The sequence below is a fragment of the Phocoena phocoena genome, chromosome 15 (genome assembly GCF_963924675.1).
Source record: "Phocoena phocoena chromosome 15, mPhoPho1.1, whole genome shotgun sequence".
Classification (NCBI taxonomy): domain Eukaryota; kingdom Metazoa; phylum Chordata; class Mammalia; order Artiodactyla; family Phocoenidae; genus Phocoena; species Phocoena phocoena.
The window spans coordinates 5,140,263-5,165,629 of record NC_089233.1 but is presented as its reverse complement, the minus strand read 5'-3'; the positions used below and the strand labels follow the sequence as shown (position 1 = coordinate 5,165,629).

The 25,367-nt window shown below is 47.8% G+C and overlaps 1 protein-coding gene across 1 annotated transcript in view; it reads right to left on the bottom strand.

Moving 5' to 3' along the window:
- The window catches only part of LMTK2 (lemur tyrosine kinase 2), a 78,289-nt gene that overhangs the window by 7,135 nt on the left and 45,787 nt on the right, over positions 1-25,367 (bottom strand). The window contains exons 7-11 of the mRNA XM_065892967.1: positions 16,906-17,042; positions 10,187-10,271; positions 9,133-9,254; positions 4,795-4,944; positions 335-3,296 (exon numbers count right to left, since the gene is read on the bottom strand). Coding sequence (XP_065749039.1) covers positions 335-3,296; positions 4,795-4,944; positions 9,133-9,254; positions 10,187-10,271; positions 16,906-17,042 — 3,456 coding nt within the window. The remainder of the gene's footprint in view (positions 1-334; positions 3,297-4,794; positions 4,945-9,132; positions 9,255-10,186; positions 10,272-16,905; positions 17,043-25,367) is intronic.

Genomic DNA, 25,367 nt, shown 5'->3' with positions numbered 1-25,367 from the left:
AAGCAGCACCTGCACGCTGGGCGTTCCTGCCGACTGTCAAGAGTATAAAAATCTGGTCTGGAAAGGGTTAGCGACTTCAGCAGGACTCGGCCAGGACACCCAGGAAGAGCACGCAGATCTTCTTCCTGTAATGTAACAGTTGTTCCCTGTGCAAACCCCATTTCTGCGTGTTCTTGGAACTGACACTGTAGCCAACCCCAAATTCCTTTTCCTGAGTTATCACAAAACAATCCGTGGCCTCGAAACAGCAATCAGAAAAAACAAGCACCTTGTTCCCCTAACACGTTCTGGAATTCCCTAGCAGGACAACCTGGAGGTGACAGACAACAGATACCTGGTCAAAGAGATAGACTGTGACGTCATCGAAAAACGTCACCGCCTTCTTCTCTTTCTTCCAGTCGTCGGGCGGCTGGTCCGCGGAGGCTGAGGGCTTCAGCAGGCTCCGCAGGTGGCGGCCGTCCTCACGGCTGAGGACCACAGGCACTATGTGCTCCGCCTCGTCCTCCGACTCGGAGCTGAGGCTGTGCAGGGTGAAGGCCCGGAGGTCCTCGTCCGAGTCGTCGCTGTTCTCGTCCTCCTCGTCCGCGTCGATTCCGTCCTCGGTGAGGTCGAGCACCCCTGGCACGCCGAGTTTCCCCAGGTACTTCCCTTCGACGTCTGGCTCCTTCAGCTTGGGGCCCTCGGAGTGGCTGCGCAAGGCCTTCTCCGCCATCGGGGCTGCTGGGCCGCCAGAGCGGAGGGAGGCATCTGCAAACGCCAGGAGTTCGTTGGTGTTGGTTCCGGTGGAAGCCAGCGTGCAGGGGGGCTCCTCCTGGGCCTCAAGGTCATCCCCGCTGCTGAGCTCCGAGTTCAGCAGACTTGAGGGGCTGCCGGCCTCACCGTCATCGGGGGGATGCATCTGCCTGGAAGCGCCAGCGGGTGCTGGTTCTGCCGCTTCTCTTGACTCCAGGTGACTGGCGTTCTGCCGAGCAGGGGGACACCTTTGGCCAGGCTGGCTGCTGCTGGTTTCCAGGCAGCCGTCCGGGGGGCTGGGACTCTGCTCTGGGGCGCCTGGCTCAGGCAGGGGCTGGTCTGCTCCCAAGGCCGATGCCGAGGCTCCCAGGACCCCCTCTGACTTCTTATCGGGCTCAGAGTCATTGTCCGAGAAGTAAGCGGAGTCTCGGTACGAGCCCTGGCAGCCAGGGGCAGAAGTCTGAGAGGTGACCTCTGCACCCCTGTGGCCATCGACTGCGTCTGAGACGACGATGACGGGGTTGGGAGGTGGCCCCCCGCGAACGCCGTCGCCCGCCGAGCCTGCGTCGGGGGCTATGGCGCCGTCGGGCACCGGGTGCAGCGTCCACTCGGGGGACTCCAGGTTCTCCGTCTCGTAGCCACTGTCCGCAGGCTTATCGGGGGGCAAGAGTCTCTGTGGCGTGTGAGGGCCTAAGGAGCCCAGTAAAACCTCACGGACATCCACCGAGTCCAGGGAGCCTGGGGTCTCCACGGACTGCTCCGAAGTCGGGATGGGCGTCGACAAGCTGTCCTCTAGAAGGCTGTCCTGACTGGCAGAGTCCAAGGAGAGGGCAGACACCAAGCCCCGCTCCTCTGTAGCAGCATCTTTACAGCCCAGCTGACTCAGAGCATCCACGGCCTCTAAGGATCTCTCGGGCAGGCCTCGACGGCAGTGGTCTTCCAAAGGTGGTTGACTTTGTAAGTTCTGCCTCAGTTCTGGAAGGCTGTTCCCTATACTCACCTTACTGGCCAAAGTGCTGTGGACAAGGCCTGAGTCGCTCTGGGTCAGTCTCAAGGCCCCCTCCCTCTGGGGAGTCAGGTCTCGGGACCCGTCGCCGGTGGGAGATGTGTCCACCGGGGCGGGTGTGGAGTCTGGGTTTACCTCTCGGCAGACACCGTCTTCACGGACACTGACATCCAAACACATGGGCTTAGCTCCGCCCTGCTTCAGGGGCACACCTGGAGCGACATCGTGAGGCGGCCCATCTGTTTCGAGCGAGGTAGGAGGTACCTGCGCCTTCGGGCAAGGCGGCGAGGCCGCGTCCCAAGTGCCGTCCTTGGGCGCCACGCCCGGGCCTCTGCCCTGCGCGCTGACGTTTTCCTGCAGCAAAGAAGAGCCTGGTTTATTTTCAGCAAACTTAAACTCAGCATCTAGCGAGTTTCTACTCGGACTTTCTAATATGGTTTCAGGAAAACCAGCATTTCTAAGTTCTGTTTGAAGATCATTTATATGTTCTTTGCTGGACAAGGAGTCTTTCAGTAAGTTCTTCTCTTGAAGAAATAAAAAGTTTTCTGACAATTCTTCAACATCCAACTGATCGAAACCATCTTGGTGCACGAGGTTTTCTGATGAGCAAAGAGGCTCACAGTCAAAAAGCTTACGGGGCTTTTCTTTCTTCAAGTGGTGCGTAATTACTGACTCTCTGGGGTCATCCAAACTTGAGCTTAAGGTGGTCGGCTTAAAGTCAGCTTGGACTCCATTTAGTTCCATTAAGTCAAATATTTTTTGGTGACTGGGCAAAGCCTCTGATTTGTCAAGATCATTAAATATACTGTCGAAAGGGCTCTCGGGGCCCTTGGTAACATGCACATCCTCGGGTACCCTGGCATCCTTGGGGTCTGTAGTGTTCTGGAAGAAATCCTCATCTGTACTAGACTCCTCAAATTCGACATTCCTGAGGGTCAGAGGCTGGGATGCTGTGTCTCCGACCCTTTCTGGATTATCCATTTCCGTTGTGAGCAGTGCAGGTGGGTAATCCAGCTCCAAGTTGCTACCGCTTTTTTCTTCTAATTGGATGTAATAGTCGCTTCCGACGGAAAGGTTGTGGGCATCAAAGACGGGCACTACTCCGGGGGCCCGCAGGGGGACGTCCTGGCCACTGTCATGTTGCTTCCCGGGCCCGGGATCTGAGAGCGGACTCTCAAACGCTTCGGTGGCAAAGAAGATGCCGGTGTAGGACACGGCTTCGTCCGGGGGGCCCCGGCCGCGCTCCTCGAAGGGGTCGTGCTTGGCCGCCTCCCAGACGTACTCGAAGCTCAGGCCCTGGCTGGTTTCGGTCACGGTGAGGACCTCCTCCATCTCACGACCGAGCCGGTCCCTGGCGAAGTGGTCGAGGATGGGGAAGGCGGCGTTACTCGCAGCATCTCTGCTGTTTGTGTTTGGCTTGAGTGCGTTCCACTGCTGCTCAAAGTCGACTTCCGGGTCCCTCTGGCTTTGCATCCGCAGGTAGGTGAGCAGTCTGTGCACATCCTCGGCCGCCGGCCTCTTGTCTGGTGACAGCCAGCAGAACTGTAAGACTTCATACCTGGGCGACACAGACAAGTGATTAGCGGACAGATGATGAATTGTTTTAAAATAAGGAAAGACCTCACAAGGACCCCTGGGCCAACTCAACACCCCAGAAGCCTCGACACTTTAATCGCTACCGACCACCTGAAGGGGTTCAGCTCACGGTGGTATCAGCGTGAAAGGGAAAATGGAGACAGATTTCTGTGCCCTCAGGACACTGCAGTGTCACTGCAATTCTTTTGCTTTGTCATCTGTTCTTCTGGCGTTTTCCAGAGACTTAGCCACCGAATTTAGAACCAGTTCTAAAACGCTCTCCTCTTAACACAACTGCCATAGGTATTCTGCTTAGTAAAGGATGCCCGTATCTAATGTTCTGAGATTTACTCACTTTATTTTGCAAGAATTCACACAGACAGATGCTGTCGTGACTAATCTCTAATTATTCCCCCAATAAAAAGTGACACCATGATCTCCTGCAGCACACGGCTTCCTCGGGTCATGAAAGGAGCTGAGGGTGGAGGGAAAGAGTAGAGAAAGAAGCCCAGAGACGGCGGCAACCAGGAGCTGGTCCTCGAAGGTCTGGCTGAATACGGCCAGCATCTTAAACTGTTGCCGTGAGTGGAAGGGAAGACAAAGACGATGTCATGGTATTAAGTTCACAGCGTGAATGTCCAGTTATTCTGGGTGAGTTAGTTCTAGCAAGTAGGGCGGCTGAGCAACGCCCACACAGAGGGGCACCGAGCTCCAGGGGCAACATCAGCCGGGCACAGGGTGACGCAGACAGAGGCCTTGACACAGGTGAGCCCGATCCTAATTGGAAACCGAGTAAGAACTGGTCTGGAGCATCATAAGAAGTAAATTTGTTTTGCAAATGTCAACATACATTATGCAAATGAGCCGCATGTGCCAATTTAAATATGAACATGTCTATGCCACCCGTCTCTCTTCTTGCACGTCAGGTTATCACTTAAACAAACAGCCTCATTTAAAAATAATTCCAGGGGGCTTCCTTGGTGGCGCAGTGGTTGGGAGTCCGCCTGCCGATGCGGGGGACACGGGTTTGTGCCCCGGTCCGGGAGGATCCCACATGCTGCGGAGCGGCTGGGCCCGTGAGCCATGGCCGCTGAGCCTGTGCGTCCGGAGCCTGTGCTCCGCAGCGGGAGAGGCCACAACAGTGAGAGGCCCGCGTATCGCAAAAAAAAAAAAAAAAAAAAAAAAAAAAAAAAAAATAATTCCACAACAGGAAACTCCCTCAGAATTGACTTTTCTAATTAGCTCAGACTTCACATTTTTCTTACTGCATGTAATACATAAATTCCTGCTCGTTCTACACATTTTTTAAAAATAGCATTACATTAAAAAAAGGGATGTTAATTCTAAAATCAGTCATGAATAATATACAAACGATTGCTTTTCATAACATTTACTGTTCAAAATTAGAGAATACATAACTAAGACCCATGCAGACAGGATTTCCTTATCTTCTGAAAAGAACGTGACGTGAAGTTACCTACCATCTGTCAGAGTAAGGCTGCTCCAGCTGGGGCTTTGGGAGTTTTGTGTCTCTCTCTCGAATGACCTGGTTGAGAACCTCTAAGTTGGAAAGGTTGGAATAAGGCTGAGTGGCATTCTCAAAAAGCTCCCAAAGTGTCACGCCCAGGGACCTGCAGAAAAAAGAACACGGTTATTTCTTTCCCTCTTCGGATGTCGAAGTTTTAACACCTACATTTTTACTTGTACAGTCACTAGTAATTTCAAGCACAAGGCCCATTAAAATGAGGACCACAAGAATACCTCCTCAGATTTACTAACGGAATATATTACTTTAGGAATTTTGGCCAATGCAAAAAAAAAACATGAGATGGAGCTAAGAGGCATGATTACCCGGAGAAGCGAATATGACCGTCAACCTTAAAACTCAAGAAATTAGAAAGATCATCTCGATGACTTTTAAGAGTTCAGCAACACAGCTAGGTACAAGGTAAATACACTGAATTCTGAGATTTTTGGTGGGGGAAAAAACATCCCATTCACAACAGCAGTAAACGTCGGAAATCTTGACATGAACAATCCTTCCCTGTTTGCCCCATGTATTTCTTGCTGTAGCTATTCCTGAGTATCTGGGGCTTTTTGCTCTTCGGAAGGACGCCCCCCACTACTCTGCCAGAAGCGGCCACATGCCCGAGCCCCTCACCACCTCCAGGTGCACAGCCGTCACCACGGGCAGGGCCAACCTTCGCAGTACCCGGCCCACTCGCCCGTGCGCCCAGTGCTATCCCCGTGGAAACGGCCTCTGTGGCTGAAGCCAGAGGGACACTTCCTCTCCACTTCCTCTGTGTGATCCCTGCGTTCGTTCCCACCACCTCCACTTCTGCCGCACATTACAGTCTATTTTCTGCACCGGCTCCCAAACCTGGCTGACCGGATGCTGGTACTTAGGACCCTCCCCGCCCCACCCACCCCGAGGACTCTTCGTTGGTGGATGCAGGTGTGGCTGCATCTTTAACAAGCTCCCTCATGGTTCCGACGTCCAGCCAGGTTTGGCTATTGATGGTTTCCGTGACTATACCCACCAGAATGCTTGTGTGGATAATGAGCCGTACTTGAGTAAATAAGTTTACTACTTGACGTGGTAGAGTACAATATAACGTATGAGTTAAACTCTCTTATACTAATCTCACAAATCAGTGAGAAAAATCAACATATTCAGTATCTAAGTGGAGAGGGCATTTCAACCAAAGGAAAGAAAAGGACCCAAATCTCCCAATCCAATTCAAGACGGGAGAAGTTTCCCTGGCACAGAACTGCTAGGGGCAGAGGGCTGTTTTGGATACACAGAAGTTTAAGACACTGCCAGTGACTTTAGGGAATTAACAATTTATTTGACTGAGGAAAATAAGAAGTTTACATGAGATGCTAAAGACCACAAAGGTGGCCTATGATTAGGGGCAAAATGAGTGTTATCAGCACCAAGCCTGGTTTGACCCTGGGCACGCACCTCTACCTGCCTTATTTTCTCCAAATCCCCGATGTAACTATCTTTCTCTCTCCCAGCAAGGCCTGTTCCCAAACCAATCCCCTCCCCAGTTCTTCAGAGACCGTGAAGCATGCGTTTTCTTCTCAACTCCCCGCTCCCCCGACTCCTAACATCTTCCTTGAGCATCCCTTTCTCCTGGCACAGGCCACATAGAAAGAGGAGACGTGTGCCCACCCTGCCCTGCAGCTCTCTATTCCCTAGTCTTTCCCGCCCAGTCTCCTCGGGGACAAGTGCCATTGGCCACCGCCAGCATTCCTTTCTCTCCAGCTCTTTGCCTCACACTGGCCTGTGTCTCCCTGAGGACCAGCAAGCCTCTTTCTTCTGGGAAGAAAAATGTCCTGTAGCTCTTATCCCCTCTTCCACCAAACTCACTGAGAGAGGACCCTCTCATTCACCCCTGGCACAGGGCAGTTTGGTCCCTGCCTCTCATGGAAGCTGGCACCACTGCCAGCCCTGCCACCAGAGGCTGCTCAACCCGTCAGAAACAAGGGGGAGACTCTGTCTCCGGGAACGCAGGCTAAGTTTTCAGTTCAATCACCCTGCAAGAATAGTAAAAATATGAATGAAGCGTGAAAAGCAACTTCTTAAACACAACAAACAGCAGGTAAGATAGCAGGGAATTACCTGGACAAAGTCTAGAGCTTAGCGAACTAAGCAGAACACTAAAACCACCTCTGACTGCAGCACCTGCTGAAGCACAGAACTTGCGCCTCTGTGTCTGTGGTGCGCCAGGCTCAGTGGGGGTGATGGTGGCGGTGGACAGGCCAAAGCCCTGCGCCTGCACAAGGGTAGGGGTCTCACAGAGACCTCCTCACAGTGGAATAAACCTGCCCCCTGCCTTTCTCAGGGGCCTGGAAGGCAAGCTGCCTTGGCACTGAGGTCCTGTGAATTAGTGGACGTGTGGGAGCGTGAGTACGTGTGTGTGTGTTGGCGGGGGAGTGTAGTCCCAAAGAAGCTGTAACCACAGAGCTGGCCCTTACTTGGACTTACAGCCCAAACTCACACCATCTGAGTGCTCTAAAAGATCTTGAGCTGGATACATAAAGCCCTGGATTAGAGTAGTCCCTTACATGACGGGACTCCCAAGTACCTGACAAAAGCAAATGTGGACCCTCTCTGGAGAAACGTTTCTCAATTCTAGGTTTCCAAGATCCTCACCATAAAAAAGTCCCCAAGGAAACAAACCACCATCAAGAGCCAGCAAGATCAAGTCCACAAAGACTTCAGATACTGGAATTATCTGATGTAGATCATAATCAAATAGACCTCCTAAAACCAAAAAGCCAATATCTGAACTACAGAATTCAACAGAGAGATTTAACAGAAAAATAGACACAGCTGAAGAGAGAATTTTAAAAAGAGAGAGAATTAGTGGATAGAGCACAGGTCTGAAAAATTAGAGTGTGGCACAGGGAGTCAAAGAGATGAAATATATAAAAGAGAGAATAAGAGACAGAAGACAGAGCAAGAAGGTCTAACACATATCTAATCAGACTTCCAAAAGGAGAAAAAATGGAGCAGAGGCAGTATTTGAAGGGTAAACAAGGGCTGTGAACACCAACCTAAGATATGAAAAGCCAAAAAAATCCCAAGCAGAAAAACAAACAAATCCACACCAATACACATTATAGTGAAGCTACAAAAACCAAAAGACAAAGAGAAGAGCTTAAAAGCAGCCAGAGAGGAAAACATCACGTCACCTCCAAAGAGCTTAGGGAGATTTACAGCTGACTTCTCAAGAACAACAATGGAAGCCAGAAGCCAGTGGAGTGAGATCTTCAATATGCTGAGAGAAAATAACTGTCATCAAGTAAAAATATACTTCAAGAACGAGGACGAAGTAAAGGTACACTCAGACCTACGGAGAAAGACCTGAGAATCTATTACCAGTCGAACCTCACTTAAGGAAATTCTGAAGGACATACTTCAGACAAAAGGAGAGCGATCCCAGATGGAAGGTCTGAGATTTAAAAAAAAAAAAAAAAAAAAAAACAGCAAAGTGATTTGATTACGTGGATAAACCTAAACAAACACTGATGCTAAAAAAAATAATAGTAATGTCTTGTAGGGTTAAAAGAAAAAAATCATACCCAACAATAATGACATACAATTGCATGTGTGTGTGTAGAGTAAAACTAAACCAAGTTAAAGTACGTTAGAGTAGCCTGGGGTCCTTGTATTGCTCAGAAACAGGGCCAAGATAAGAACCACTATTAGACTAAGTTAAGTGAGGTATACATGTTATAATTTCTAGGGTAACCAATAAAAGTATAGGAATAGAGTATACAGCTCCCAAGCTAAGAGGAAAAAAGTTTAAAAAAAATCAGAAGGCAAGAAGAGAAAAAGAAAGTAGAAAAAGCGGGACAATAACACAAAAAAGTGTAGACGTAAATTAAGGAAGCTGTAATAGAAATTGCTAAAGACTTAGGTACATTTTTTCAACTTCCATTAAACTGACATACATCTCAGTATTACACAATGGTCCAAACCTTTCTGTTTTTTCATTCACTTCAATAAATATTTACTAAACATCTATTATAAGCCAGGCCTTGTGGTAGGCAAAGAAAATAGCCTTGGTTCCTGCTTTTATGGAGATTATTACTGTCAAATGGGTAAGAGAAAAGTTAACAGCATCATGGCAACTGTGATAATTGCTATGATGTCAATAAATTGTTTTTTTTTTTTTCACACCATCAGGCACTCTGGTGTTCCTCCGTCTTATTCAATTACTTTCCCTTAAGAAAGTACTTGAGAAGAAAGAAGTCAGGACTTTACTAACAACAAAAGCCTAACAGAATGATAAATCTATACATACCAGATATTACTATACTTAGTTTGATCTGCAGTTAGTAGTCTGTCTTGAAAGCTGGTTACTAATTCTGGAGCAGTCCATCGCAGAGGGAAAAATTTTTTATCATCTGTTTCAATATAATCCTCCTGTTTTGTTAGAAAGCATACAGAATTTTGAATTTTATAACACTTTCAGTGAGCTCAATGATTTAATTCCAGGTCATTCTCAGAAAACACAAACTCCACCCCAAAAAAACATGTCAGAAAAAGAAGGTGGCACGAGACCGACTTTCTGGGCAGAAGGTGGGTGAGGGTTTCCCTGAAGCCTCCTGGGCCTCACGAGCTGGTCTCTGAGCCATGAACGTTTGCTCAGTCATCCTTCCTGGAAAAGGAAGGTACGCCGTGTCTGATGCACAGAACACAGACTCTGAGCAAAACATCTTGTAAAATATGCTGGGCCGTATCCCTGAACAGGGGAGTGGGGCGGTTAATGAGTAAGAGCGCAGGCTTTCCAATCAGACAGACCGGCTGCGTCCACGGTCAACCACTTACCAGCTCTGTGACTCTGGGCAAGCAACAAACATACTGAGCCGTCTTCCTGACCCGTAAGATCAAGAAGACACACCTACCTCCCTTTACAGTGAGGATTACATGAGCTCGTGCAGGCAAGTACTTCATAGTGCCTGGGTGGTATACAGCAAGCGCTCAAGACGCTAGAGCTACCATGTAGACAAAGAACTGACTTACATTTGCGTGATATTTTTTTGCCCCACATTATGGCACCTCACTCAGCTGGGCTACACAAACACACACGAATAAAAATCTCAAATACTTCATTTATTTTCTTTGGGGATATAATTATAACAGAGTTTAAAAATCCAAATCCCAAGCTTACTGAATTTGAGCTGAAATTTTACTGAACATGTAACAGAGAAGTATTTATATGACGTGTATTTTATTATACAGGTAGCAATAATTTACCGCGCTTTCCCAAAAGGCATGGCATTTCGTGATATGACCACTTCATGAGTATGAAATTAAATCAGGTCAAGGAGAGGACCCTTAAACCTTTGGCTTACCTTGTACCTGCTGAATCCTATTCCATAATCTCCCACTTTCACATTTAAGTCCGAGGTAAGAAAACAATTCCGCAGGGCTAAATCACTGAAAACAGAAAGAGTGAAGTGAACACGAGAACAAGGAGAATCAACACCCAGGATGATGTGACACGAAATTGCTATGGCTAAAGGCTTTCTTGAGTAATCAGTTAGTGTACTGAGCTCCCTGCTTAATAATTCGTGTTTTAAAATCCTTTTTCACAGATAAAGATAATACCATATTCCTAATTACTTAAAGAATGGAGATGATCAGATTTTTTTGTACATCACTCTGACTGCTAAGGTTAAATACTGACCATTATCCATACCTTGTTCTACATTAATACCAGATTTACGGCTCATTTCCTAGTATTTTTAGAGTTACCAAGAAAGAATTCTAAATTGGCTAAATTGTCTGAATTTTTAAAAATAACTTGCATTACCTGAGTAATAGTCTAGTAGTAGTCTCTTTAATGTAAGTAAAGAAGAATAAAGTTACAACTTCAAGCACTCGAAAATAATCTACATTATTAAAAATGTTTGGTTTTTAACTCCTTTTTCAAAGATATGCAAGCGTTATAAGGAGACCCTTTCCAAATCACTCTCATTTCTTCCAAACTCCACCTCCCCAAGAGGGAGGCAAAGAGCATATTTTCAAGACTCACTTAAAACAACTTACTTACATAGCTTATTTAAGAACAAGTTAATTTTCAAAAACACCTAATTTGCAAAGTAAAAACTACTTTTTCTAAAGGAACTTCCCATAAAAATAGCAGATTACATTTTTTGGATTTCACCTTTACCCCTTAGAATCTTTTTAATTATCAATTGGCACATGAATAAAAAAGCCACTAAATTAAAATAGAATTGGATACCTAATTTATAGTTTTAAACCACAAATAAAAGTAATCAGAAGTTGGATTTCTATAGTCCAAAATTTAAAACGTTTGTCTTTATATGACTGTAGAAGACCAAAAACTATCAAATTCTTATTTTCGATGATTTTCATTTCCAAAGCTCCCATGTCTGAAATGTAAGAATAATGAGAATGAGGACAGCAACAGCTAAGGCTGATGTACTTCAGTGACAGCCTGGTGTGTACAACGACACTGATCCAATCGTACAATAATGGCTAATGTGAGCCAAGCACTTGACACAAGGTGTTTCTCTAAGCACCTGACACGTATTAACTCACTTAATCTTCACGACAAGCCTTTGGGGTGGGCACTATTATGTTCCCCGTTTACAGAAAAGGAAACTGAGGCACAGAGAACTGAAGTGACTCTGCCAGGGTCAGTATTTCCGTCTTTCACCATCAATAACCACCACCAACAATCCGTTATTACCAGTCAGAGCACGGTGCCGTGCGTGCAGCTGCACCTCAATAAACGTGCTGATCTCAATTTCCAGGTAGATGTGCTCAATTCTTCTTTACACTACGTTTACAAGCCGTGTTTTCACGGCACATCATCCAGAAGACATCAGGCCTGTGGAGGCATCTGGGGAAAACCTCGGGACACTCCTACTGTTATAGACAGTATACAGGCACACGTGGGAGACACTGCGGGTTTGGTTCCAGACCACCGCAATAAAGCATATCTCGCAATAAAACGAGTCACACGAATTTTTTGCTTTCCTAGTGCATAGAAAAGTGATGTTTACACTACACTGTAGTCTACTGAGTGTGCAAGAGCATTATGTCCAAAAAAGAAAAATCAATGTATAAACCTTAATTAAAAAATACTTTATTGCTTAAAAAGTGCCGAAATAGTTATAATAAGTAACATCAAAGATCACTGATCACAGATCATCATCACAAACATAATAACAATGAAAAGGTCTGAAATATTGCGAGAATTACCACAAGGTGACACAGACAGGAAGTGAGCAAAAATGCGCTGACAGACCTGCTCAGCAAAGGGCGGCCACAGGCCCTTGATTTATAAAAAACCGCAGCACCTGCGGAGCGTGATAAAACGAGGTGTGCCTGTGGAAACTTCCCATCTCAAGGAGAGATGTGGTCCCTGTCTTTTGGAGTGAAGGGAGAAATGGAGGGGGGCCACATGTGGGCAGGAGAATACAAGGCTCTAAAGCAGCCTGACCCTCTGGACCAAGAGCTGCACCCGTGCGGCCCTGCGGGTCCTGCCGCAGAGGCCCTGAGCACCTCCAACCAGAATTTCTGGAGACCCTGCAAACAGATCCTTCCATTGATTTATGTATTTATTTATTTATGGCTGTGTTGTGTCTTCGTTGCTGCACGCGGGCTTTTCTCTAGTTGTGGCAAGCGGGGGCTACTCTTCGTTGTGGTGCACAGGCTTCTTACTGCAGTGACTTCTCTTGTTGCACAGCACAGGCTCTAGGTGCGTGGGCTTCAGTAGTTATGGCAAACGGGCTCAGTAGGGTGGCTCGCGGGCTCTAGAGCGCAGGCTCAGTAGTTGTGGCACACGGGCTTAGTGGCTCCGGCGGCATGTGGGATCCTCCCGGACCAGGGCTCGAACCCGTGTCCCCTGTACTGGCAGGCGGATCTTAACCACTGCGCCACCAGGGAAGCCCCAACAGATCATTCTCAACCTCCCCAACACCTGTGTCCTAGGACCAGAATTAAAAGCTGGGTGCCAGCATTCCGGCCGGGGCATGTGAGTATCATCTGTGGCAGGGCAGCAGGGCGAGGCCAGCAGGGCACCTGCAGAGCCCCTGGCACCTTCCACTCAGGCCACTAGAGCCACTCCAGGACCACCCAGCTGCCTCCCTCCTCGCCTCTCTCCTCACACATGTTTCCTGCAGGTCTTCAGATACAGGAAATGAGAAGCTTAGATAAAAGATGAAAAGTTATACCTGCAAAAGACCTGCGGCTCTCGTTATAAACGACATTGTCAAACTCTTACACAATTCAACTGTTGCTCTCAGAGAAGGAGGAAGTGCTTCTCATTACCTGAAAACCAGGGGTAATGAGGAGGAAAACAATGGTGTGACTGAGAGAATTTCTTCTAAGCCGGCTCCCTCCCTCTACCCCAAACATCCCGTCACCAGAGTACAGTGGCAAAAGCACTGGACAAAGTCAGAGGCCTGGGAACGAGTCTTGGCTCCACCGCTAAGAACTGTGTGACTTCGGGCTAAGTCAATTCACACATCAGAGCCTCGTTTTTCCTTGCCAGAAAAAGGGGGGGCCTAACCTGTAAGGGTTAACTCATACGGTTTTTATAAGAATAAATTTTTTTAAAATGTGAAATGTTTTCAAAACATTGAAGTGTTATCCAGATTCTAAATGATGATATAATTCAATTCAAAATTAGTAAAAATAAACACTCTCTGAAGGCCAATAACATGCCAAGCTAAAGAATAGGAAAATGCAAAGGTGTAACTATTTAATGGCAGAGGTAACTCTTGACGTCAATGGCTGGTTTGGGTCAGGAAATACAAACATACCCAGTATATTCTTCCTTCAAGTTGAAAAACAGGTCTAGTGGCAAAGCTGCCAAGCGATCCAGCCCTGAAAGGCTCTAAAGCTCTGGCCCCGTCCCCCTTGGCTGGCAGCACGCTCGAGGTGGCCTCAGCTGTCAGTGGGACCCAGCTGCGTGAGCAGAGCCGCCAGACACAGGAAGCGTGCATTCACAGAGGAAAGGGGTTCTAAACAGCTTCCCATCCCGAGTCACAAGGAAGCATCACCACTTGTTCTCTGCTTCCACTGGAATGAGAGTGTACCCATCTCTAGGAGGACTGCTCTCATGGAAGCGCCTCAGTGTGGCTGGAGACACTTCCCAAACCATCCGCTCCTCTATTTACGTTACCACTTAGGGTCTCCCAGAGACCCTGAATTCCTGATCAAAAGAGCAACAAACAACCGAAAGCTACAGAATACTCTTCTAGGGCTTGGCCCACGTTACCTTCTGTAATCTTGACCAGAACACTTCAGGGCAAGATTATCCCCATTTCATAGAAGAAACAGGCTCAGAAGGATTAAGGAACGTAGCTCACACTGGTAAAGCTGAGGAGAGGCCACTTAACAGCACCAACCTGCCGTTCGCAGCCACGAAGGTTTAAAAAGAAAGATCCTTATGTGGGTTGTGAAGAGACTCTGCCACTTACCAACTGAAGGTGGGATGCAGCTCACAGAGATACAGGTAGAGGATTAAGGCAAGAGGACTCCGACATGGCACAAAGACGCAACTCTGCTCAGGGTTTGGACCCCTGCTTATCAAGTCAGCCCCCATCATGCTTCTCTTCCCCGACACACAACACAGCCAGCCCACAGGTCTACAGCAGTCCTTCCTAACCCTCTCACACGTACCTTCCGTGTAAGCTGGGTTATATGAACACTGGGCTCCTGTAATACTGGACACCCACGCTCTTAGGCTGGATGACTAGTCACCTCGGTGCTTCTCAGCAGAGAGTAACTTTAGCTTTAAAACGGGGCAAATCCTACAGAGGTCCTTTCATGCACAGCTGCCACCTGGGTACTCCTCAAGGCCACCGTCACACAGGTCTCCAGCTATGTGAGCCACCACAAGGCCCACGCCGCGGGCTGGATGCCCTGTGCACTTAGCTCATTGCAGTGAGCTGGTGGTTTCTCATGGGAGCTGCTCCTTCAGGAAGACTGACAGGCTGGGGACAGGAAGTCCCAGGCTCTTGGCCAGCAGGGCAGGATGGTGTGGAGCGTAACACACTGGCAGCTCCTGCTGCTTATCTTCACGGATGTCACGTGTTTGACTGCAGAAACACAGGCTACCCGAGACCCAGGCATACGTCTCCTCTTAGACGATAAGTAAAAATAAAATTTAATTGGGGGTGCTTTACTAGATCAGCTTCCAGTTGGACGTGTAGGATATTCTATTTTCAATCAACACAGGAAGTCCGACTTTGAGTTAGCAAACAAATACTCTAAAGTCCAACTTAAAAATACGCCACTATGTATTCAATATCTTATAATAACCTATTGATATAATGACAAATAATCTGAAAGAAATATATATATATGTATATATAACTGAGTCACTATGCTGTACATGTGAAACTAATGCAATACTGTAAATCAATTATACTTCACTTTTTAAAAGATGCTATTACGCTGTGCTACCAACAAAAAAATAAAGCACAAAATTTTGCCCCAAATGGAAATTTTACATAAAATATGGCTACTTTTTAAAATAAAATGAAACAGCTGTCAACGGTTTCAAGAATTTTCTTTACCTTGAGTTTATGCACCTGAATTAAATCCAAACCACGTGAGTAAATTTATCAACTTTATTTGTTCTAAAGTTCACAAGATTCTAAATTAAGTAAAACTTTAACCTAAAGAAACTCACAGGAAGATAACAGTTACTCTGACATCTTTGCCAATTTTTAAAATACAAGAGTAGAAACCGACTTGGGCTTTAAACACAATTTCTAGCTGTCTCTGATAACTTTATGTTGCTGATTCTGATATGATGTTCTTTTTAAATGCTCCATTCTCCAAAATCTAAAAATTCCTACACCAAGTATTAGGTAATAATCATCTGTGTTTCACAAAAGATTAACAATACAAATATGCTGGGAATTAACCTGTCATGAAGTTAAAAAACAAAATGTAAGACTTCTCCATTATAAAACAAATAGATCTTTATATTTTGAACTTTTGTGTAAGGGTTTCTGCCTTGGGCCTGAAGAAACTCATGATCTTCTGGGTCTCTTAAAAAGCACTTTATCAGAATGATTTGCTCACTATGCAAGTCAGACAAGATAGATGTGTAAGAAAAATGTTAATTTTCCTCCTTCCCACCCTGAAGTAAGGTATTTTTCCATGTCTGTTCACACACACACACACACACACACACACACACACACACACACACCCCTACAAATACAAGCTTTTTTTTTTTAACGTTGTCATAAATATATTCCCGTGCAACCTGCTTTAAAGAATATATAATACTTCACGGACACCCTCCACGTGGGTACACACAGGTGCTCCTTTCCAGGTCTTTGGATTGTTAAGAGTTAAATGACTTAAAGTCAACTAAAGAGACACTGCCCGGTTTTGTCCAAAGACCTGAGAAATAATTTTAAACATAAATCAGAGCTCAAAAGACTATTCACAGAATCATCATCTCAGATAGGACTCAAAGCCCTTTGTTGTTTTAATTACGGAAATTACACTGACAATCTGAACAAGATACGATGCGCTCCAGAGAGCTGCAGCTATTCAAGTAGGAACAGAAAGGCTTGGACAGAAACGTGTTATACCGACCACTGTGCTGCTCACACACAACCCCCATTCACGCCCAGCCTGGCCTGGGTGGTGTTGGTCGGAGACCAGTGCTGTGACCTTCTGTGAGAAGATGATGTCAGCCCTTCAGATCCCTTCTTCCCATCTCCGGAATGGGAGGTGGGCCACGCCGTGAAAGCCAGCAGGTAGAGCCGGAGCCTGAAGCTGACAGGAGGAGGATGCAAGACTGCAACTGTTCCCTCTGCACTCTTTCGCATTCTTTGAAATTCTGGGACTAATTTCTAGGCCTTAGGCTGTATTAAGGCACTCTGTTCCCCGGGAATTGGTTTAAATGGAGCCAGCTCAACCCTTATTCTGACACTGGGCAGGAGTGGACACCTTGTTTATACATCGAGAGTTCACGTTACAGCCGGTCCTCCTTGAGCTTCCTGCAGGGCCTCTTCCCACACTTTTGGGGTCAGCAGTGCGGGAGGTGCACGCGAGCAGAGGGACCCACCTGTGCAGGAAGTGCCGCTTGTGCATGGCCGCCAGCCCCGCCGCGATCTCGCACGCCAGCCTCTGCAGCAGCATGGTCTGCGCGTCCCCCCGCGCCGGCTCGGGCTCGCCGCCGCGCAGGTAAGCCTTCAGATCGCCCTGCGGAAACCAGCCCAGGTCAGTTTCCAAAGAGGACCGGGGGAACAACGGGCATCTCCACACACGCCTCAGCTGACCGAGATGGCTGAGATTACTTATTGGAAATTATTTCGATTTGAGCTTAATAAAGAATAAGCTCACCCTGAACAAGTTTGAAATTACAAAAAAGCAATTCCAACCAAATACTTCAAAGGTAGAGAAAACACTATTCTCCTTTTAGGATCATTCTAAATTAAACATTAGTTTACCTTTGTTATACAAACACACAGATAACAACAGTTAAAAAAGATAAATTGGCAATAATGCACAATTTAAGTGCAGAAGTACAGAAATTTCCAGGTAACTAAGAGATGAGATGGAGAGAAAAAGAAGTGCCATTCACACCACCTTCAGGGATTCCAGGAGAACATCACATCACAAAGGCCACCACCAAAGCACTCATGAGCAACAGAGAGGGAGATGAGGAAAGAAAAACGGGTGGAAGAGGAAGAAAAAGTACTCTCGGTGCCGGTAACTGCTTCAGTTCTCTGCCGGCTTCCCCAGGGCCCTGTGTTGCCCAGAGACCACTGCGAGAAAGTACATTCTAGCCACTCCAGAAAAATTCGTGATGTTAATTTAAATAAGCCTGTTCAAAGGACAGCAGCACGGGCAGGAAAATGGGCAAACTCACATTTAGACACCCAGCGCACGTTTCAATGCCGAGTACCCCACGTATTCGCACAGGACTCCCCTATCTTATCCTGTTTTTGTTTCATGACTTTAATTTTAGGGCTGTATGTCTTGGGGGATGGTGTATCTCTTTTGGGAAATACACTTTGGAGGCAATCTTCTACATTCTGCTTACCACATGATTAAGTATTTATTGATGTGCTTTAACTCCAAGTTTAAGCTTTATATCATCAGTTAATAACATTTAGAAAGCAAGTCAACAGCTTTCACTTTTCTTTACATCTGAGTCAAAAAAGACTCCAGAGGAAGGAAATTTTTCTCAACCAATTAAAGATTCTGATACATTCCTTATAACTGCTACTGAAGATAGCAAATTCCTCCCAGAATTAAACTTTAAAACACAATATTCCTTTACTGGCATTTGTCCACACTGAATAATAAATACCTTCTAATGTAACTTCTAGGTCCACACCAAGAACCTAAATTTGTTCTCATTCCCAGTTTCCATCATCTTAATATGAACGATAATGTTGATATCAATAGCTGTTACCACCGGGGCTTTCGAACGTTTGCCAAGCACTGTTCTGGGAGTTTCCACACCTGCTGCCCTCAAATAACTCTTACAATTTAAAACACTTTCCAGATGTGGAATAGGCTTCGGGAGGTTAAGAACTTTGCCCAAGGCCACAGAGCTAACAAACAGTGGGGCTGCACTTCTACAGTTTACCAACTTGCCAAGAAAATTCTATTTGGTGAGTGAACCAAATTAGCACGTAGATCAAATCGATTATTCTATAAGAATGAGTGTCCAGTAAATTCAAGCCAATCACACAGCTGTGGAGGAGTCTCCCAAACTTAGTGAACAGCTCTGCCAGGGCAGCAGCTGCTCCCCTCAGGACCAAGGTGTGTGCTCGCCCACGTCACCGTCCTCCTATTTCTTCGAGAACGTGGTGCTTTCCCCTTTTGCTCCCCTAGCAATTACAAGCTGCTCCAGCGGAGAAACAGACACCTTTTCTTCCCCTTTAAAAATACATGCTGGGCTTCCCTGGTGGCGCAGTGGTTGAGAGTCCGCCTGCCGATGCAGGGGACGCGGGTTCGTGCCCTGGTCCGGGAAGATCCCACATGCCGCGGAGCGGCTAGGCCCGTGAGCCATGGCCGCTGAGCCTGCGCGTCCGGAGCCTGTGCTCCGCAAAGAGAGAGGCCACAGCAGTGAGAGGCCCGTGTACCGCAAAAAAAAAAAAAAAAAAAAAAAAAAAAAAAAAAAAATACATGCCCCTCCCCGTGCCAACCCCACCTTCACCCAGGCTAGGCTCTGTCCAGCATGGGAGTGGTGGGAATAAACCCAGCTTTGGGCGACAATTAAATTAACCCAGAAAAACTCCAGCAAAAAGCACCAGGCTACAGGCTGATGGGATTTTCATAAGGTAGCTCATATGGAAACGAAATATGAAAACAAAGAGCTGAAGTTTACTTACATTACCAGTGAAATGACCACTTAAATGCATTTGTCTAACCCCTTTCTTGCAATATCCATCTAAGGAAAAAACTATCCTCACACAAAAGTAGGATTATGCTGTGCTGCATCTGGCCACTTCTCAAAACAAACAGAAGCTTCGGGCAAACAGCAAGTACTTCCCAAGTGACTTTGGCCATGAAGGCAGGAATGGCAGAGTGGGTGTAGTTGTTTTTCAAGGTTCCCTAAAGCATATTCCTTACCACTCACTGTTCTAAAGTTATCTTCTCCCCACAACAGGCCACTCCCCAGATTTCACTAGAAGATAAAGTATAATGAACAGAAGGGGATTTTGCTTCAGACTGCTAACGCTCTGGAAGTTTCCAGCTTGACAAAAACTAAAGGCCTCTCCCAACCCGCACTGGGGGGGGGGGGGGGGGGGAGGCGCAAAGTGAGCGCGACCCCAGAAAAGACGTCTCTAACCTGGGGAGTAAACATGAGCGATTACTGAGGAGCCCATGACTGTTTCGCAAGGATGAGGCCTGTGATGGGTTGGGAGGGACTCTTTCTGTGTTCTAGAAAGAGCCTCAGGGCTCTCCTGGCACCACCATTTGAAAGAAAAATCAGCATAAAATCTGTAATTAAAGAAAAAAATTTATATTATATAAGTACTAAAAATTGACTCATTCTACCCAAAACTGATAAAGCTGTATTTAGATATCTGGCTTATTTAATTTATGTTTTAATGATGCCTAGCGAGTAGACAGGGATTATTACTTTGGTCCATTATTTGAAGAGAAAAACACTGAGAACAGCAATGTATTCTGAACTAAAATAAAGTTTCCTTTATCCAAGTTTTAAAAATTTCTCAGATCCTCCCCAAACTGCGCCCCTCTGCAAAACACTCAAAAAGAAAAATGTATGACACTAGATGGCAGCAAAGTGCTTACACTGAGATCTCAGATACCAGAGCAGCCCCTTGGCCGACTTCTTGGAATCAGTCGCTTGAAGACCTTTAGAGGGTTACTCACAAGGGCCCTCATAAATCCCAGCATCAGCTGCCATGAGGGCTTCGGCCAGCTTTTCACAGGACACTGAGAACAATGAATGAATTCCAATACAACGTAAAAACCCAACAAGTAAATAGCTTTATAACTGAAAAATTAGTTGTTTATACATTTAATAGAAGGATTTGGGAGGAAAATTTATGTTTTTAAACAAAAATCTGAGGACTTCCCTGGTGGTGCAGTGGTTAAGAATCCGCCTGCCAGTGCAGAGGACACGGGTTTGAGCCCTGGTCCGGGAAGATCCCACATGCCGCGGAGCAACTAAGCCCGTGCGCCACAACGACTGAGCCTGTGCTCCACAACTACTGAACCTGTGCTCTAGAGCCCGTGAGCCACAACTACTGAGCCTGCGTGCCGCAACTACTGAAGGCTGCACACCTAGAGCCTGTGCTCTGCAGCAAGAGAAGCCACCGCAGTGAGAAGCCCACGCACCTCAACAAAGAGTAGCCCCTGCTCGCCGCAACGAGAGAAAGCCCGCGCACGGCAATGAAGACCCAACGCAGCCGAAAATTTTAAAGATTAAAAAAAAAAAAAAATCTGAGTGAAAGGAGGAAAGAATGGCAGCCACAGCCGCGTGCTGTGCTCGGTGTCCACCGACGAAGTGAGACAGGGAGGTAGGGCGGGAGCCCTGGGAACGCCCCCAGCCCCAGGGTTTCTTAACTCCCTCAAGTCCTCTGACTGTGCCTACTTTTCCCTCCATCACTCGAGTCCCGCCCCACCCCCCAACATCCACACCTGCACAGCACCTTCTGTTATCACGGATTATTCTCCCTGAGCCCATCCCTTCTCTGCTCAAATACCTCTCAGGTGAATCCCACAAAGAACCAGCAAGTGCCCTCTGCCTCCAAACCCGGTTCCCGCTCCCACCCCACTTCCCTCCCCTCTTCACGGACAGACGCCTCAAAACCTGGGTCTGCACTGGCTGGCCTGCCTCCTGGCCCCCCAATCTCTCTCGAACCCCTCGCCCCCCAATGGGCTGGGCTCTAGCTGCTCCTGCTGGGCAGGACCAAGTGAGGGGTCCGTTCCTTCCTTCCCCACCGGTCTCCTGGCTTTCTTCCGAGCTCACTGGCCACTCCTTTCTGGGGCCCCTGTGCTGGACCTTCCCCCTCTTACTGGTCTATAGGCGTCGGCATACCCAGGGCTCTGTCTGCGGTCCTCATCCCTCCTCACCGTGACACTCATTCCGGGTGACTCTATCACCCTGTGGCTTTGAAAATCATCTCTCACACATTTCTCTGACTCAGACCCCTCCACCTCCTGAGGCCCAGACTCATCTGTCCAGCTGCGGACTTGACACCCTTCCCTAGATGCCCTGAGAGGCACCTCAAACCTAACACGCCCAATGCAAAGCTCCGACGATCTGCTCCATCTCAGGAAATGGCATCACCGCTTTCCCAGTGGATCAGGCCAAAACCAAAGTCCTCATTCTTGAGTTTGCTCTCTCTCGAGACGCCCACATCCAACCCATCACCAAGGCCCGGATCTATTTTCACAAAGAGCCGGGGCCTCGGGGCCCAGGGCAGCAGCCACGTGTGGGGAAGGGAGCCACTGGCAGGGCCCGGGGATGTGGCGCCCCCACCAGCCACCCCCCTTCCAAGCCTGATGATGCCGTGTCATTGCTCTGCACGTGTCCCTCCCGCTGGCTCCGAGTGAGAGACACCGTCCATGTGCACCTCTGTTCCACAGTAAGCCCATGTCCTTTCTTTTCTACTCCCGCTCCCGAGTGGCAGGGACACATCACCCATCTCTGTATGCCTGGGAGGGCCCCAGTGCATGGGCTTATGTAACGAACTCATTTACACATAAGACACGGACATGGACTAGGCATTTTCTGTACAAAAGGCCAATTCGAAAATGGAGGCTTCCCACTGGTGGAAGACAAACGTACAGCCATTAAACTACCTGATATAGAAGTACAAAGAATAAAATTAAGCCATCAGTTAAAATCCCCACTTCGCCACAAGCAACCATGTGACATCAGGCAAGTCAACTAACCAAGGAAGAGAAGACAGAAAGCCTGGTCCTGAGGTTGGGCATGGGTGTGGCCCCGAGAGGCCCTTCATCTCTTGCAGCCCGGTTTTCTAATCTGTAAAACGAAGAAGACTGAGGCAAGAAGACTCAGTGAAGGAGAAGCAAACACCTCAGGCCCAGCACAAGGCCTGGCACAGGTCGGAGCCCTCCCTCCTCACACCGCCACCCCTGTGTGGGCAGTGGCCAAGCTTCCCACAGCCTTGGGAGCCTGGGACCCTGCCTCCCTGCCTCTCCTGAGCGGCTGGAGCAAGCCCGGCCCGCAGACGACTGTGGAAATCTGCACACGACACCAAGATCGCTCCCTTGCAAAGAAAAGACTATCATCTCTTGCTTCGGAGTCCGGTGACAGAGGAAGAAACTGCTGACTGTCATGGGAGATAGGACAGAGTGGAGGTGATCTACTTCCTTGTCCTTACCTGGGCCTGCAGTCTGGCCTCCAAGTAGTTGGTCTCGGCTTGTCACCCTTCCAGCTGATCTTTCCCAGCGGATGCCAACCAGCCTCTCCTAACGCAGTGCTCTCTCACCCGGTCCCCACGCCACCCACTGCGGGACCATCTATCGCCCCACCCCCCACCCCGGTCCACACGCACAGTTGAGCTACCCTGCCTGGCTCACGCTGTTCCTATGATGCTTTCCTGCGGAGGAAAGTCCATCCACCCACCTGTCCACACTCAGAACAAACGCCACTTCCTTTGTGAAGCCTTCCCAAAGGAGTCAGTGAGCCTAGTTAGAATTGCTACACAGAACTACTCAAACCTTTAAATTATGATCAATTAAGAAACTAAAAATGAATAAAAATAACTACTACTTCCTGAGCACCTACTATGCCTACAGGGTGGGCAGTATCACTCCCATTTTACAGATGTCTACACTGAGGCTTAAAGAGGTCAGGTAACTCTCCAAGGTGATACACAAGTAAGTGGCAGGACCAGCATCTGAAGGCAGGCCCGCTTGGCTCTACAGGCAGAAAAGGCAGGGTCAGGGTGACTCACCCGTGCTCCTGAGAGCACTGGGCACAGCTCTTTGTACTCAACAGGTGCTCATACATTTCTGTTGAGTGACCCTCACCCCCAAACAATCTTGCCCGCATAGACATGTGAGAGCACAGTGTACCTCCTATGGCCACAAGTTACACACGACACCCTGCCGTGTTCTCTCCCCTCACGAACACTGCACCACCAGCAGTACACATCGGCGACTCTGGTCCAGCTACCAAACTCAGAAGAGTTTTCATTTTCTTTCATAAAAATTCTAAGATAAAGTGCTTTTCAGACACTGGTAATTCCATCTCACAAGGAATGACTTAAGTAAGTGTGAAAATATTCTCTCCTTTCTCCTTAAAAGATGTTATCGCTGAGCATGGTCACTGCCTGGTGACGACGGAAAAGGCCAACATTCACTCAATCGCTCCTGACCTACTAAGGACATGTGAAGATAGTGGCTCCTTTCACTGTGGCTGCAGCGGCTGATTACCAATCCTGGGCTACAGGCCTCTGGCCTCTGGACCCGGGCCAGAAGGTGCTTTTGCCCTGAATGACGCCCCTCTGCTCAGTCTGGCCTCTTTCTGGGAGGGTTCTGGGGCATCCAGGCTGGGAGCAGGGCTCAGGTGAAGCCAGGCTTTGGGGTGTGCTGGGAACGTCCCTGCAGTCCAGGCAGGAAGGCACCTCTAAGGCTCACGGGCCTGACACGAGCTGACCGTTTCTGCTACCTGGTCTCTGCACACACTGAGCCCCGAGGACCTAACTGCAGGGCCAGTGCCCCCGGTCGAGGCCCAGCCCTTGCTGCTCAGGAGCTGGTCCCTCTGCAACTTACTAGGGTCCAGAGATGATGAGAACGAAACTGCCCTCGGAGATGAATGTGACATCACTGCCTGGCAAGGTTGGGGGCTCCCTGGGTTAACGGCCTTTACCTGGATATGAGGCTGGACATTCCAAGTGCTGACTGACAGATTTCCCAAGGGCATACCAGCCTCCTCCAAGTATAGTTAACAGCGGTACAGCCCCTTCCACAACAGCAGGTAATTACCAAGGTCTTTTGTGTGGTGAGAACCCCGTAACATAAAATCACCGCCCTTAAGCGTTTCTAAGTGTACAGTTCAGTGGCATGAAGGACACTGACACTGCTGTGCAGCCATCACCACCGTCCACCCACAGAACTCTCTTCATCTTCCCAAACTGAACGTCTGTCCCCATTAAACACCGACTCCCCCATCCCCTCCTCCCGCCAGCCCCCGGCACCCACCCTTCTACCTTCCGTCTCCGTGAGTCTGACCACTCCAGGGACCTCATATAAGTGGAATCCTACAGTATCTGTGTTTTTGTGACTTAGCTTCTTTCACTGGGCATAACGACCCCAAGGTTCTTCCATATTGCAGCGTGCGGCAGAATTTCCTTCCTTTTTAAGGCTGAATAATACTCCAGTGTATGGATGGACCCAATTTTATTTGTTCAACCACTGACGGACACCTGGGCTGCTTCTGCCTCGTGGCTGCTGTGAATAATGCTGCTGTGAACACGGGCATGAAGATGGGACCCTGCTCCCAACTGTGTGGATATACGTACCTAGAAGTGAAACTGCCAGATCATGTGGGAATTCTAGTTTAATTTCGGGGAGAAAATTATTTTTAATTTTACTATTGATCAATGTACCCTTGGGCAGTGCACTTAAATAAAAACGGCTACTAGCTCTCACTGCCAGTGAAAGCTTTTGGTGGGGATGGGCTCTTTCCAGATGTTCAGCCTTCAGGAGCGACTGAGGAGTGAACATGACTTAGGAGAGTCACGTAAAATGTGTTTCAAGAAGTCACATTTCCTAATTCTGGAGGGCTGTATCCATAATCTTCACCCCAAAATATGAAAGCCAACAGAAATGTAGGTAAGTAAATATGTATGTTCTGAATACTTAGCCTAGTGTCAGTACTTGGAGAATACGCATTTAAATCTGAGATAGAAAAGTATGAGGGAAAAGTTCTATGAAAAGAATGTTGGGGACTTCCCTGGTGGTACAGTGGTTAAGAATCCGCCTGCCAATGTGGGGGACTCAGGTTCCTGCCCTGGTCCGGGAAGATCCCACATGCGGAGGAGCAACTAAGCCTGTGCTCTACAA